A 15889-nucleotide genomic window follows, 5' to 3' on the forward strand; every position below is an offset into this window, starting at 1 on the left:
TATCCTCTCCCATACAATATACATATATTTATGTTGTATACAATAAATTGTTTCGTGCAGTCAGTAACGCGAATCTTTGGAATTTACGCAACACATTAAATTTCTTAACAAAATAATTTGAGTTATTTACTAGATTATTATCCATTGAGTCTTATCATTTAAAATAATGTTAAAGCTTCAAAGTGCCTTACTTAATTATTAATAAAAAGTACAACAACAAATAGTACATTATGCAACGAGCCTATAATGATAGTAATTAAGACGCGAGTATGTTTGTTTATGAAACGAGCGCAAGCGAGTTTCATAATTTTCATATGAGCGTCTTAATTACCAGTATAGGCAAGTTTAATACGACTTTTTATGCTCGACCATATTTCTAACTTGAAATTATTCAGAAGTATTCATTTTATTCGTATCTGACTGAAGATCGGAAGTGACCTTGTGCATAGCTCGTAAATTGTGAGATGTGCGCAGACGCGAAAGTATTGATTTTTTCCGAGGAACAATAATGTCATTGACCTTGATGTAATCCAGAGAAGAACATGAACTAATTTTTATATAACCTGGAAATTGATTTAGAATTGAAAAACGAGATGACAAATTGAATTTATTTGAATATTATTTACAATTAACGCTAATTATTATAGTAACAGAACATAACCTTCTGCGACAGTATTGGATTTCCAGCCTCCGTGACGTTTCCCTCGTTGTCTTTCAATTGCATATCCGAGAATAATCGAAAACCTGAACTTTAATGAATAGGCGTACTTTAATGACATGCATTAAAGAACTGCTACCAGGTGTATAATTACTACATTTCGACATGGTCGAGCATAACATATATTTAAGTATTATAATGGGCCTATATATTTGCGTTTTCGTTCTCTTGTAACTGAACGACAAACTTTGCACTGAATTGCTTCCTGTCCAGTTCTTTCACAATATTTTACTTAATATATTTTATTCGTGGAGCATATTGTTTCCGTTATGTGCTCTGAACAATTGAACTCCCAGTACCTTCATATAACACCATCTCCATAAGATCATGTAATCGGTGGTTATCTTATGCTCAATGTAAACAAGGACTGCATGACGTAGACCAGTAGTCACAACCCTGTGTGCACATAACTTGTTCTTTTTTTTTTTTTTCTTTTTTTGGGTTCCGAAACCGCCAGTCCTGGACTCATACAGAGCTAGGAAGTTGGTACTGAAACTGTTATATTGTGTGAGCTTGGACTACATCTTAACCGAATGAAAAGTAGTAGCTCAGCTCTCAATGTCAATGAACCAGAAAGACAAACATGTACAGCCGGATGGTAACCAAACTTGTGCTCCAATCATCCACGGCCTTAGAACAAGAAAACAATAAACGAATAATAAAATAAACGTTAATTTGTAATTATAAACCTCTTAACTTTCAATCTAAAACTAGTGGCTTGTACAGAAAATGCTGCAAAATAAGTTCATTAGACGTTCAAATAAAAAATTTGCCGATTTATTTTCATTGAATAATACCAGATATTTTGAAAGTTATTTTCTTGCATAGTAATGAAACATACTCCCTCTGAATGTTTTTCATGCCAAATACTTTTTCTTGAACCTATCCACCTTCCGTTTTCGAGTTTCAACACGAAAACGCAAGTAACAATGTCAGGACGATCAGTGGGTTTTTCATGTGGGAGTAAAGCAATAGCTATATTGAGGTAGTTGTGAATTGTAAGTGAAAGTTAAGGTTTGCTATGCTTTCGAACAATAGACATAGCATCTTGGTATAGCTGCTGCATGTAGAGCTTGAAATGTAGAGGGTAAAATCATTTTATCCTGCTAAGAGATCTTGCTGAAATGATCGGGAGATTACAAAATTTTGTAGGCCTCTAATTTTATCAGTAAGTAATATCTTTTGGTCTTTCCTTAGAAACTGTAATTTTTGCGCTCTCTCGAGCCAATGCTGAAGAGATTAACGCATATAAATATCTACATCACACCGCCATTATGTATATGAAAAAAACCCAACCCCACTTGATTAATAACTATAAAAATATTTGATTTTTAATAACAATATTATCTTACGTAAATTTTGTAGTTATATATATATATATATATATATATATATATATATATATATATATATATATATATATATGTATATGTTATGTAGCCGCCACTCATTAAATTATAGAAATGAAGATCTAAATTATAGAAATGAAGTTTTAATTTAAGATATTCTCTACATGTACTTACATAAGCCCAAAACGTTTCATTTTCATGTCATCAATATAGCATTAATATGTATAATTAATGAAAAATAGTCACATCATGGCATTAACTATAATAATGTTTAATTTCTAATGAGAATTAATAATGTCATCAACCTCAATTTTTGTAGATTTTAATATCCAATACATAGTAGTACTCAGAAAATTACACACCACAGAATCAGAGCTGTAAATTAATTTTAGTAATTCTTGAAGTTTTTAATAACTAATTGAATTTGAGCTCTAAATATGCCAGCAATATCCTGTAGGTCATTACCTTCGTGTAATAGTCTATTGCTTATTGTAGTGTGTGTTTTGTTTTATTCTGAAATGCAATAATTAGTTCTCAAAACTGACGAAAGATGGATTTTGGAAAATAGGAAAATGATGTAGGAAAATTGACATTTCACTGAAAACTACTAGTTTTCTGAAAAACTTTGGGTTCCAAGCTTCAAAATGAGGGGTCATTTATTAAAATCCGTTCAGCCGTTTTCTCGTAATTTCCATTACCAGTTCAAATTATATTATAGATAATTTACCCATACATTAAAAATAACATACAAAGCGTAAAATTATGATTCCAGCCTCATTATAACAAATAACAATTAACATTTACATTTTATCAAAATAAATATCATTTTATGTTTAGAAAAAAAACAATATTTGTACTCTAATATTCGTTCTATATCAGAAGACGTTACTGGAGCAAATCTCAAGTGTGCTACTGTATTTCTTACTATCATCAGGTGAACAACCACTTTGTGAATCTAATAGTGTATCTCATATGTAGCACATAATATTAAATCCGTAAGTTTTCAAGAAAATTTTTAATTTCTATTGTAATGATAGCTAGGAAGTTCGTATCGTAAATATTCTGATGTTTAATAAACTTGGACTGTAACACAATCGAATGCATAGCAGCACTAGACGTCAACAGGCCAGCCAAACAAGCAAGTATTGACGGCCGGTAAATAAACTTGTCTTTCAACCAACATTTAACGAAGAATAATCCGGGAAAAAATAAACATGTTATACACTCCTGTTTGCATATTATTTAATAACAGATGAGTTTACTTTTTTGGAATCATACACAGTATTAACATTAAGTTCTTCAAATTATTCACGACTATACACAGCTCCACAGAATGATACTATGCGTTGTTTATGTGAACTGCGTATCGTCTGTAGCTAGCAGGAGCGGGTGAGGCATGGGTGACACCTATACTCCACGCTGTACTCAACTGAAATCTACTGTTTTGGTACGAACTTCCCTTCTCTTATGGTCTTAATGTATAATATTATTGTGATGTACCGAAGTACGTACGATATTTCCGTGCAGGAATTCTGCATTATCATACAATGAAGGATGGGTGGAGCGGAGAAAAATTCTCTCCGGCACTGGGACTCGAACCTGGGTTTTCAGCTCTACGTTCTGACGCTTTATCCACTAAGCCACACCGGATTTCAGTTCCGATGCCGGATTGAATCGTCTCATTTTAAGTTCCACTTCTTAGTTTCTCTTTAGTGGCCAACCCTCATGCACTGTGTCACAGATGTGTGACAGTGGCGCAATGTGCAACACATTATGTGCAGAGGTGCACTCATTACGAGTGACTAAGTGGCCGGGATCCGACGGAATGAGCGTCGTCTTAAATCAATAAGTGATTATGTGACAGTGGCACAATATCCAACACATTATGTGCAAAGATGCACTCATTACGAGAGACTAAGTGGCCGGGATCCGACGGAATGACCGTCGTCTTAAATCAATAAGTGATTATGTGATAGTTGCACAATGTCCAACACACTATGTGCAGAGGTGCACTCATTAGGAGTGACTTAGTGCCCGGGATCCGACGGAGTGAGCGCCGTCTAAAAATCACAAATTGATTATGTGATAGTTGCACAATATCCAACACATTATGTGCAGAGGTGCACTCATTAGGGGTGACTAAGTGCCCGGGATCCGGCGGAATGAGCGCCGTCTTGTATCACTAAGTGATTATGTGACAGTGGCACAATGTCCAACACATTATGTGCAGAGATGCACTCATTACGAGTGATTAAGTGGCCGGGATCCGGCTGAATGAGCGCCGTCTTGTATCACTAAGTGATTATACGACAGTGGCACAATGTCCAACACATTATGTGCAGAGGTGCACTCATTACGAGTGACTAAGTGGCCGGGTCCGACGGAATGAGCGCCGTCTTAAATCACTAAGTGATTATACGACAGTGGCACAATGTCCAACACATTATGTGCAGAGGTGCACTCATTACGAGTGACTAAGTGGCCGGGTCCGACGGAATGAGCGCCGTCTTAAATCACTAAGTGATTATACGACAGTGGCACAATGTCCAACACATTATGTGCAGAGGTGCACTCATTACGTGTGACTAAGTGGCCGGGTCCGACGGAATGAGCGCCGTCTTAAATCACTAAGTGATTATGTGATGGTGGCACAATGTCCAACACATTATGTGCAGATGTGCACTCATTAGGAGTGACTAAGTGGCCGCGATCCGACGGAATGAGCGCTGTCTTAAATCACTAAGTGATTATGTGATAGTGGTACAATGTCCAACACATTATGTGCAGAGGTGCACTCATTACGAGTGACTAAGTGGCCGGGATCTGACGGAATGAGTGTACCTCTGCAGGTCTGCACATAGTGTGTTGGACATTGTGAAACTGTCACACATCTATGACACAGTGCATGAGGGTTGGCCAGTAAAGGGAAACTAAGAGGTGGAGCTTAAACTGAGAGGATTCAATCCGGCATCGGAACTGGAATCCGGTGTAGCTTAGTGGATAAAACGTCAGCACGTAGAGCTGGAAACCTGGGTTCGAGTCCCGGTGCCACAGAGAATTTTTCTCCGCTCCACCCATCCTTCATCATTAATGTTTAATGTTGTAAGTATTGTAAGGAAGGGACTGTTGGTCCAAATACAGGAATATGAAGGACCGGCAGGACTGAATAGGTTGAGTGAAAATTATCAATACCAATCTGTTCTGTTTCTAACAAAGATTAAGTCCTTGTGGGGCAAGAATATGTGGCCAAGTGTAAGGCAACAAAACCAAAAGCAATGGTTAAAGCAAGTACAATGCAGTTTGTGTAGTTCTTTTTTTTCTCAAAATCACCTCTGCATGACTAGTCCCGTTTTTGATCTCTGTGCCTCTGTTTCGACCCAAATTACAGGTACTGGAAACAGTGTCATTAAATGAAGAAAAGCCTTTACTATAGAATGCTATTATCTTCCTTTTATTGTTGATATTTACATGTTTTATTCTCAGCGTCTACGTCATTAATTTGAATTTTTGTTCTTTGCGATCTCTCTCACTTTGTCGGCTATTATGTCCCAAGTGTCAGCAAAGGGAAAAATCTAAATATCGTGCCTTTTTAATATGTATAGAAATGAGTTTAACTAGAGCAAGAGATATGGGGTAGAAGAGAGAAGGAACACAGTTGCGTCAATAATACACCGTTGGTTCCTTGAAGGGAGGGGATGTGTTAGGGGTGGTACAGTATATTGTGTCGCTATAGCTTGGCGGAGAGTGAGTAGGGAACTGGGGAGGTTTCAAGTAGCAGTCAGTGCACGGGTAGCCGCAGAGAAAGGCGGACGTACGCACGGTCTGCAAGTTATCGATCTGTAACAGTGTGACGGTAATCGTAGAATTCTGTTAGACCTGCGCTTGTGTATATCGGTACAGCTCTCTCTCGTCCGTTGGTGCTTCGTCGTCGTTCCGTTTTCGCAGTGCAACAAACGAATCATGATCTCTTGAATGACGTAATTTAGTGATGTAGTGATATAAAAGTTGTTCAAAACATCTTCCAATGACACTATTTCAGCATCGTGTGTAGACATCGAGTAGAAACACATTGCTAGTGTATACAAATAGATACTACATAAAGATTGTTAAATGTATACGTTTATAAAAAACGCATAGAAACATATGACTTCGATTGTTTAAATTCTTACTGAGTTTAGTATAAAAATTTACAACCTCAAATTTACGAAAATGACGAGTATTTAAGTGTTGTGTGGGTAAAAATTGAATTGAAATACATTGTTAGTGCAAAAAAGAAAAACACTGATGTAAACATTAATGAAGTGTACGTGAGTATCAGACGACATTTGTTGAATTGTTGAAATTAAGTGAATGTAAAGAACAAAAGTTAATTACCTCAATTTTTGACAATGACGAGGATAAGTGTGAGGTGCTAGCAAGCAGAGGGACGCATCGGGGTCAGTGGGTCAGGAAAATGACGAAGCTGAAGAAGTGCAGGACGTCGTTGAGAATGATTCTTGTGATGGTCCTGATGACAGGTGTCTGTGTGGGAACCGTTCAGGGTTACGTAGGTAAGCTTAAACAGCACACACATGTTTTTACTACTTATGTTATGTTACTGTTATGATAAGTATCCCAGGGCAACACCATGCTGCTTTCTTTTTTATAACACGATCGTTAAGAATCCTAGAATGCCCATATTTCACTATTATCAGATATAGCATAATGGCGCCAAATTTATAAACAATCTTCAGAACTTTGGTATCTAGCTGCTCACATTTGTCATCATATGACGCAACTGTTTTCTTTGAAACGTTGGTCCAGTGTTCATTCTCTCATTTCGATTTATTTTGAATAAAGAAATTAAATAGGCCTAAACATAAGGAAAACCGATATGAAATTTCATGATACGCGCTGTAGTTTTTTCTATAAATCTAGCGGACATTGTTTCGATTCCCGATAGAGAAGTAAAAATTGTACTCTCGTCCCATTGTGGCAGGCATTTTTCCAATTGAAAGACAGGAAAGCCGAGGAATAAACTTCCTTTCTGAATTTTTTGACGTAGAACTCCTGTAGGTGGGCTAATTTTGGAATTAACCGTCACGAAAAAATGCACCTCCTCTCGCTGCTATCAACGTGAATAAAAGAACAAGGAGAACAAGGGAGTAGAACAGGAGTAGAACAAGGAGAACAATGGGATACAAAGAGAACAGGGAGTCATTCATTTAGTGTTCTGCTCAAGGGCAGGTCTTTCACTGCAAACCCAGCTTTCTCCAGTCTTTCTTATTTTCTGCCTTTATTTTTTGTTTCCTCATATGATCCATATATCTTAATGTCGTCTATCTTCTGATATATTCTTCTACCCCGAACTCTACTCCCGTTCACCATTCCTTCCAGGGCATCCTTCAGTAGGTAGTTTCTTCTCAGCCAGTGACCCAACCAATTCCTTTTCCTCTTCCTGATCAGTTTCAGCATCATTCTTTCTTCACCCACTCTTTCCAACACAGCTTCATTTCTTATTCTGTCTGTCCACCTCACATGTTCCATTCTTCTCCATATCCACATTTCAATGCTTCTATTCGCTTCTCTTCACTTCGTCGTAATGTCCATGTTTCTGCCCCATACAATGCCACACTCCATACAAAGCACTTCACTAGTCTCTTCCTTAGAGAACAAGGGATATAAAGAAATAAAAGGAGTAGGGTTGCCAGATGTCCCGATATGGCGGGACATTCCCGATTTTCAAGAAATTTTTCCGTGTCGCGCTCATACCCATCGCGGGACGCAGAATGTTCCGTTTTTGTAAGATATTAGCACAGTGTAGTATATACAGTCACGAAGCTCAATACGTAGTAAATATGATAGTTGCTAACCACTAGGATCGCTAATGTCGCCTCGTTACAGACAATGCGAAATAATACCGGCACAGTCCATTGTTCCTAGCACGCTCACAACTCAAGCTTCGTGACTGTATAATATACTAGACTGTGATATTAGCTATTCCTAGGCGGAATTTAAATTCGTGCACGACGCGAAACAAATGTAGCACGTACCGTGTTCAGACTTGAGAGAGATGCAAATTTAAGAGAATAGGCTCCTCTCCGACCACTGTAAGTTTATATTTTGATATTTAATGTGTAAATGTTACTTAACAAAAATGTAATTTTTAAATATGGGCCTACTGTAATTAAATTTTCACATTAAATGACACAGTATAATAAATTATAGCATATGTAATGGTAAATATTCATTAAAACGTTGAAAAAGTAAGTATTTAATAAATTATCCTGTCCACACATTAAGTCGCTTGTATATCAACTGCAGTAAAATGTCCCTATTTGATATTTTTAAAATCTGGCAACCCTAAAAAGGAGAACAAGGACAAAAGAACAAGGGGAAGACAAGGAAGAGGAGGATACAAAGAGAACAAGGGAAATACAAGGAGAACAGGGGGATAAAGGAGAACAAGGGGCATACAAGGACGAGGTTAATACAAAGAGACCATGGGAAATAGAAGGAGAACAAGGGGAATACAAAGAGAAAAGGGGAATATGACAACAAGGTGAATACAAAGAAACCAAAGGGAATAAAATAAGAATACAAGGAGAATACAAGATGTACAAAAGGAATACAGGGAGAACAAGGGGAAGACAGGGAAGGAGAACAATGAGAATATAAGGAGAATAAGGGAATTTAAGGAAAATAGGATGAATACAAGGAGAATAATGGAATATAAGGAATTAAGATGAATACAAGGAGATTAAGGGGGAGACAAAGAGTAAGAGGGAATACAAGGAAAAAAGGGGATAAAAGGAGAACGAGAAATACAAGAAAATGAGGGAAGACAAGGAGAATGAGGGGAAGGCAAGGGGAACAAGAGGAAGACAAGGGGAACATGGAAAGACAAAGAGAACAAAGGAAGACAAGGAGAATAAGGGAAGTAAAAGAACAGTCGTAAAAGCAGATTTGTCGGTTGCGACAGCAGCTCGACACTTTCACACACAGGTAGTTCTACATAAAGATAAACAACATACCGGTAGTAAATCTATGCACGTGTCGATTTTTTTTTTTCAAATTGTTCATACCTATGTTGATTCTCAACTGAGGAAAACTTTCCTGAAATACCGGATGCGGCAGAAGTCAGTTAACCGGAAAAGTCAGACATCGTGTGGCAATATTGTTATGTTTAATTTATATATCTTCACTTGACTCTATCATACTCGTATTTTTCAGAGTTAGTACTAGGCCTATATAAATGCATAATAGCATTTAGCCAGTGATTTGTAAGTTCTGTCACATTTGGAACTTACAAAAAAGCATCACCAAACTGATTCTCAACCATAGTAAAAACCTTTTCCTTCATTATTTAGTACTATGAGGTGGATTTTAGCAAATTTGAATGTTTTATTCCCTATTTGCAGAACATACCATTATAGAAATCCATTTCAAATTATTTTTAACTAAAGGTAAAGATTTTGTAGTGCATATATATGCATATTTCAGCTTTTAGCGCGCTTTAAAGCGTATCTTGTTATTTTTTTTTTTTAGCAATCTGATGCCTAAACCGAGATTTAAAAAAAGGAATACAGAAGAAGAAACACATTACAGGAGTTATAATTTATTTATTGCAATCTCACAACATGCTGGCAGTACGCAGTTGTCGGCGAATCATTGTAAACAATTCCGCGACAATCAACAAAGCACTCCATATTATAAATGCATTGCTGACTTTGGGACGTTATGGTGGATGAAAGTTGAGATTAAAAGAACCGATAATCAGAACAAGAAGCCGCCTTATTTCTACTTCGCACCTGCGTAGGGTTTTGACAGATGTCACGAGAAAGCTACAATATGATCGGAGCTGTAGCTAAGAGGAAGCGTTGAGAGACTTCTTTGTGCTTGCTAAACTCGAAATTCGCCGCTTGCCAGTAATAATAATAATAATAATAATAATAATAATGATTTATTTATTTATTTATTTACTTATATTTAATGTGCTGTACAATAGCCGGTGGCCAATTATAGTTCAGCACAAAGACATAAAACAAAAACAATAGCAATGATATGAATAATTATTAAAAATTTTATTTTCACTTTATTTCTATTTTAGTAGGTTATTTTACGACGCTTTATCAACATATTTGGAATTATTAAACTAATGGCAGTTAAATGAGATGATAATTGCAAATGAAAGAATGGAATCATAGCCTATAAATGAAGAATGGAATCATATAAATAGTATTACAAAGATGTACAAGATGGCGAGAATATTATAATATATATCTAAACAAGGCATGAATTAATAACAACTGATATAAAACTCAAAAAGTATATACTACACATTAAATGGATCCAAGTTCAATCCATGCAAATTAGCATATTTTATACATCTGCAGACCGGAGAGAGAGATTTAGAATTTCTATTATAAAAAAAATTATGAAATCTTAAACTCTTAGCAGGAATATGAAGACTGATATTGCTTATGAATGATTCACAATCTGTATCACCCTTAATGACTTTACAAAAAAATAAATAATCAAGATCTTGACGTCTGACAAATAAACTACAGTGTTGTTACAGTTAATATCATGTTTATAATCATCGGAATTTGGTAAAAATCTATAAGAACACAAGGAAGTAAATTTTCTTTGACTATTCTCCAATTTAGCCGCGTCAGTGGAAGTAATGGAGTTCCATACAACAGATGCATATTCAAGCTTGGATCTAACCAATGTATAGTATAAAATTAATATACACATAGAAGTAGAAAAGGAATAAATATAGATCTAATAATAATAATAATAATAATAATAATAGTAATAATAATAATAATAATAATAATAATAATAATATTTTAGCTGGAAGAGTTAAGGCCGTAAGGCCTTCTCTTCCACTCAACTAGCACATATTAATATGCACCAGCATATAGGCATGTGTCCACACCTGTGGAGTAACGGTCAGCACGTCTGGCTGCGAAACCAGGTGGCCCGGGTTTGAATCCCGGTCGGGGCAAGTTACCTGGTTGAGGTTTTTTCCGGGGTTTTCCCTCAACCCAAAAGAAGCAAATGCTGGGTAACTTTCGGTGCTGGACCCCGGACTCATTTCACCGGCATTATCACCTTCATATCATTCAGACGCTAAATAACCTAGATGTTGATACAGCGTCGTAAAATAACCCAATAAAATAAAAAAATATAGGCATGTTAATGCTATTTTCTGTTTTGTACTTGCCAACTTTCCTCGCAACTTGCTGATATGCATTTCATTTATGGACTAAGAGCAAAAGGCAATGGAAGGAAAGTTTGCAAGGTTCAATCAGTCAAAATATAATTTAAGATGCCAACTAGGTTATACCATGTTTATGAGAAATCACCAACATTTGCAGGAACAGGTTGTCTGCAACAAAACTTCAAAAGGATGGCCTTGAATTTGATTCTAGCTGGTATCACTGACTATCATATCTAGGCTTGTAACTACCAAACGGAATGTTTCCGGACATAGGTTCCTATATAAAAGTTGTTAATAATGATCTCCTCTATCATCCCTAAGAGTTTGTAACATAGTCACTGAATCGCCCTGTATAGTATATAGTAGGCCTAATGTACTACGTAGTGTCTTTATCTCTTATACCGAATTTTTTACACTTCTGCCCCCCATTACTTATTTGTTCGATTCCACAATCTTTCTCGATATCATACTTTAAATACTCGGTCACAATAGGCTAACACGCTAGATATTCCATTTCACACATCATCTTTGTATTCCTCATCTTTCACTATTGCAGCCACCGGCGTGGCTCAGTCGGTTAAGGCTTAAGGTGAATGCCAGGTAATCTATGGCGAATCCTCGGTTTCATCTCGCAAAATATTATCTCACTATCACCAATCTCATCGACGCTAAATAACCTAGTAGTTGATACAGCGTCGTTAAATAACTAACTAAAAAAATCTTTCACTATTGCTACTTCTCGTTACTGAAATTCTGTGCCGCCTGAAATCAAGCGCTGCCGAACTTTGAATTCTTTTAAATATAAATTAGAAGAATATCTTATGATGAGTTACCAGATCTAACGCGTTACAAATATTTAATTCACTATATTCCAATGTGTTTATCTTTATTTTTTGTTTCGTATTTTTATTATGTATAATTAATTCAATTGTCTTTTATAATGTTACTATGTAAGTAATACAGTATTTTCTTCTAATTTAATGTTCATATGTTCACCGCAGTGTTCATTTTTGTGTAATCTTTATTCAAATGTTTGTTTATGACTTTATCATGTAAATCGTGTTTATTTATCACTTAACACCAATATGTGTTCCACTATATTTGTTTATTATTTTTTATTGTGCACATTTTATTCAATTGTCGGTTTCTGGTTTAATTATGTGAATCGTACTTGCTTGTAATTTAATACAAATATGTATTCCAATGTGTTAATTTTTGTTTTATTGTGCACATTTTATTGAATTATCGGTTTCTGATTTTATATGATTCGTATTTGATTCTAACAACATTAATATGTATTCCACTGTGTTTATTTTTATTTTATTGGGTAAATTTTCATTAAACTGCCTCTTTTGATCTCATTGTGTATATCGTATCTGTATGTAATTTCTTAAATCCGATTCAGTTGTATGTTCAACTATGTAAGCAAGTCTTAAACCTGGATGAGTGTAAGAGAAGGACCTACGGCCTTAAATCTGCCAGTTTAAATAAAGGCATTATTATTATTATTATTATTATTATTATTATTATTATTATTATTATTATATCACGATGCCACTGCGCGCGGCTGCTATTGTTCACAAGAATCTTTAATTGATGAGAAGCTCATTTTTATATCAAGGATCAACAATGCATTTAATTATAGAGTGCTTTGTTGAGTGCCACGGAATCGTCCACAATGATTCGTCGACAATACTCAGTTGTCAGATTGCAGAAAATAAAATGTAACTGTAGGCCTAATATATTTCAATGACTGCTTTTCTTCTGTATTCCATTTTTTCTTTCTATTTTCCGTGTTCTTAATCTTGGTTTAAGCACTAGAATGCTTAAAGACAACAAAATATGCTTTAAGCCATCCTAGCATTATAAACAGATTGTTACTATATCCGATATCGTGCATAATCGCCTATTATAGCACGCGTGCCAATAAAAGCAATGACGTATTCTCTATGACGCAATATCGGTACGCTTGCTATCTTACTTACAGCTTCTACGCGCGACGTAACAAGAAATGAAATGCAGGATAGAAGGTAACGTATCATTTATTTCCAATCTTTAACAATTTTGTATCACTTTTGTAACATCACATAAACCAGTTCTGTGGTTCACAGAAACTATATTAACAAAATAAAGGAACATTTGTAACATAACCTGCAACATCATACATTTTTCTTTATTCAGTGTCAATGCCAGGCGCAACGAATCGATTCGAACATATGAAGACTTTGCTGGTTATGGATCCCTATTTCATAATTTATTTCCTGCAATTTATAATGCTAAGATGCCATAAAGTGTTGTATCAACTCGTGGATAATCTTATTATGACACTCGTGAAAACTGTTGCACTCACTATCGTTCGTGCGACAAACACTCATTCATGCCACAATCATCAAGATTATCCACTTGTTGCATAAATAACTATTATATGCTCTAAAAGCTGAAATATGCATTAATCCCATGCACTCTAAAATCTTGGCTTTTGGTTGCAAATAACATGAAACGCATTTATACAGGGTGTTTCAAAAAATACGGGGCATAATTTCAGGTATGTATTTCCCACATGTAGACAATCAAAATAGTTCATTACAACATGTGTCCGGAAATGCTTCATTTCCGAGTTATGGCCGTCACAACATTGAAATTCACCGGAACGTTTTTCTTTCCGCAGGTCGTTGTCATTACAGAAGATGTTCAAAATGTCCACCTCCTGCTTGAATACAGACCTCACATCGATGTCTCATTGACCTGCGAACACGATCCCAAACTCCAGGAGTATTGCGTATGTCCTCAGAACATGCCACAATTCGATTCCGAAGGGATTCCAAATCAGGCACCGGAAACGAATAAACCAGGAGAGTTAAATTTTCCATACTCGCACAGACGGTAATGGAGACGTACAAATGTCTTCCGATCTGGACATTGTCGCTGTGGGTACCTCTCCTGGTACAAACGACGAGCCAGCGCAGCATTGCCGTCCGCCTTACCGTACATGAAGTGTATCTCTGCCAGCTCTTGATTTGAATACATGTCGCACAGTCTAACGCCTACACAACACTGAATGTAACCTTCGCCTCAGAATGAACTGTCAGAGTTCCTTCTTAATGTCTCCTTTGACGGCAACGACCTGAGGAAAGAAAAACGTTCCGGTGAATTTCAATGTTGTGAAGGCCATATCTCGGAAATAAAGCATTTCCGGACACATGTTGTAAGGAACTGTTTTGATTGTCTACATGTGGGAAATACATACCTGAAATTATGCCCCGTATTTTTGAAACACCCTGTATAATGGTAGCATATAACTTACAACTAAGAAATAAAACATGCAAATATGCTAAAATCCGCCCCTACTTACGAAACAACCTAATATTGAATAAAGTCTTTGTATTCTGTTTCAAAACAAACGTTGTGTTGTATTGTTTAAGTAAAGATCGTCATTTTGTTTTATTTCTATTTATAACGTGATTCAAAATGAATGGGAGCTTAGAAACGTCATCTTTTTATGTGAGTTAGAGCTGTAAAACAACATTGTAAAGTGGAAGACAAAATAGTTAAGCGACTCGAGTATTTTGCCAAAAGCTTTGGTTCACACTATGACGAGATATTCGCTTCGCTCTTCCGTATATATATTACATTATATCTGATGTGAGGTGTAGGCTGATTATTGCTGCGGCCTCTTGTGAACCGCACTACAGATCTTGAAACATTTTCCATATGCGGAAATACTTCCAGTTTTACTTCATACCAGCAAATATTCTGTATTACTCTGCAAACATCCATGCGATACTCAAATTCCTGTCAAGAGCGATGTAGCATCGGTGCGTCGAGTCGGCTGACCACCTCTGAAATTCGATATGGAAGCACTTGCAAGGATTGTGGTATTGGTGGAGTGTACACATAGTCCGTGACACAACCTCAGAAGTCAAGAGGTGTCAGGTCTTGTGATTGTAGCTGAGTCGGACCACCTAGCCCTATCCAGTTTCCAGCAGCTCATCACCGAGAAAGTCTTTCATTTCTAAGAAAACATGGCGGTGCCCCATCCTACTGGAAAACTAAATGTCTAGGAAATTTCTCCATCAGCTGAGGCCACAAGCAGTTCCTCAACATTTCCAGATAAACCGTGGCAATAAAGTTTCTCACAAAAAAGGGGTATCATAAAATTGTCATTTGAAAGAACGACATACACACTCTCACTTTTTATGAATCGCTCACTGATGTTTTAGCCGTTGGGAAGGGAGTAGTTTCTGTACAGGTTTCAGCCAGTGAAGCGTATCGGCACACGACACTTAACAAGAAACCAAGGTCCCTTGCAACATTTTATTTGAAGAAGAGGCTACCGTGGTCTATATTCTATTCTCCGCATATGAATTTAAATTAAGTTTTGTGCTGTGATTAGTTCAAGTGTAAACCATTTCTTATCATGTGACGTCCTTGGAAGTCTGTGTCTAGAAATATTGATGCTGTATTATCAAATGGACGCGGTAAAGCCTATATCATTCAGAATTTGTAAAAATATTTTAAGAAGAGAGGAGGACAATGCCATGACTCACTTGCAAATACCATAGCTGCGACAGTAGTACTGTGCTCAATGTTGAAGAAAATAGTTGCGAAAAATAT

At 36.4% G+C, this 15889-nt stretch overlaps 1 protein-coding gene across 2 annotated transcripts in view; it reads left to right on the forward strand.

The window, feature by feature from the left end:
- The first annotated feature begins 6367 nt into the window (after positions 1 to 6367).
- Positions 6368 to 15889, forward strand: part of LOC138703488 (uncharacterized) — a 349295-nt gene continuing 339773 nt past the window's right edge. Inside the window, exon 1 of one of the 2 annotated variants that reach the window (XM_069831388.1) lies at positions 6368 to 6617. In XM_069831388.1, the coding sequence (XP_069687489.1) occupies positions 6521 to 6617 (97 nt within the window). In that variant the 5' untranslated portion in view covers positions 6368 to 6520. The remainder of the gene's footprint in view (positions 6618 to 15889) is intronic. The other variant, XM_069831387.1, reaches the window with a different exon arrangement.

This window comes from Periplaneta americana, chromosome 7 (assembly GCF_040183065.1).
Source record: "Periplaneta americana isolate PAMFEO1 chromosome 7, P.americana_PAMFEO1_priV1, whole genome shotgun sequence".
Classification (NCBI taxonomy): domain Eukaryota; kingdom Metazoa; phylum Arthropoda; class Insecta; order Blattodea; family Blattidae; genus Periplaneta; species Periplaneta americana.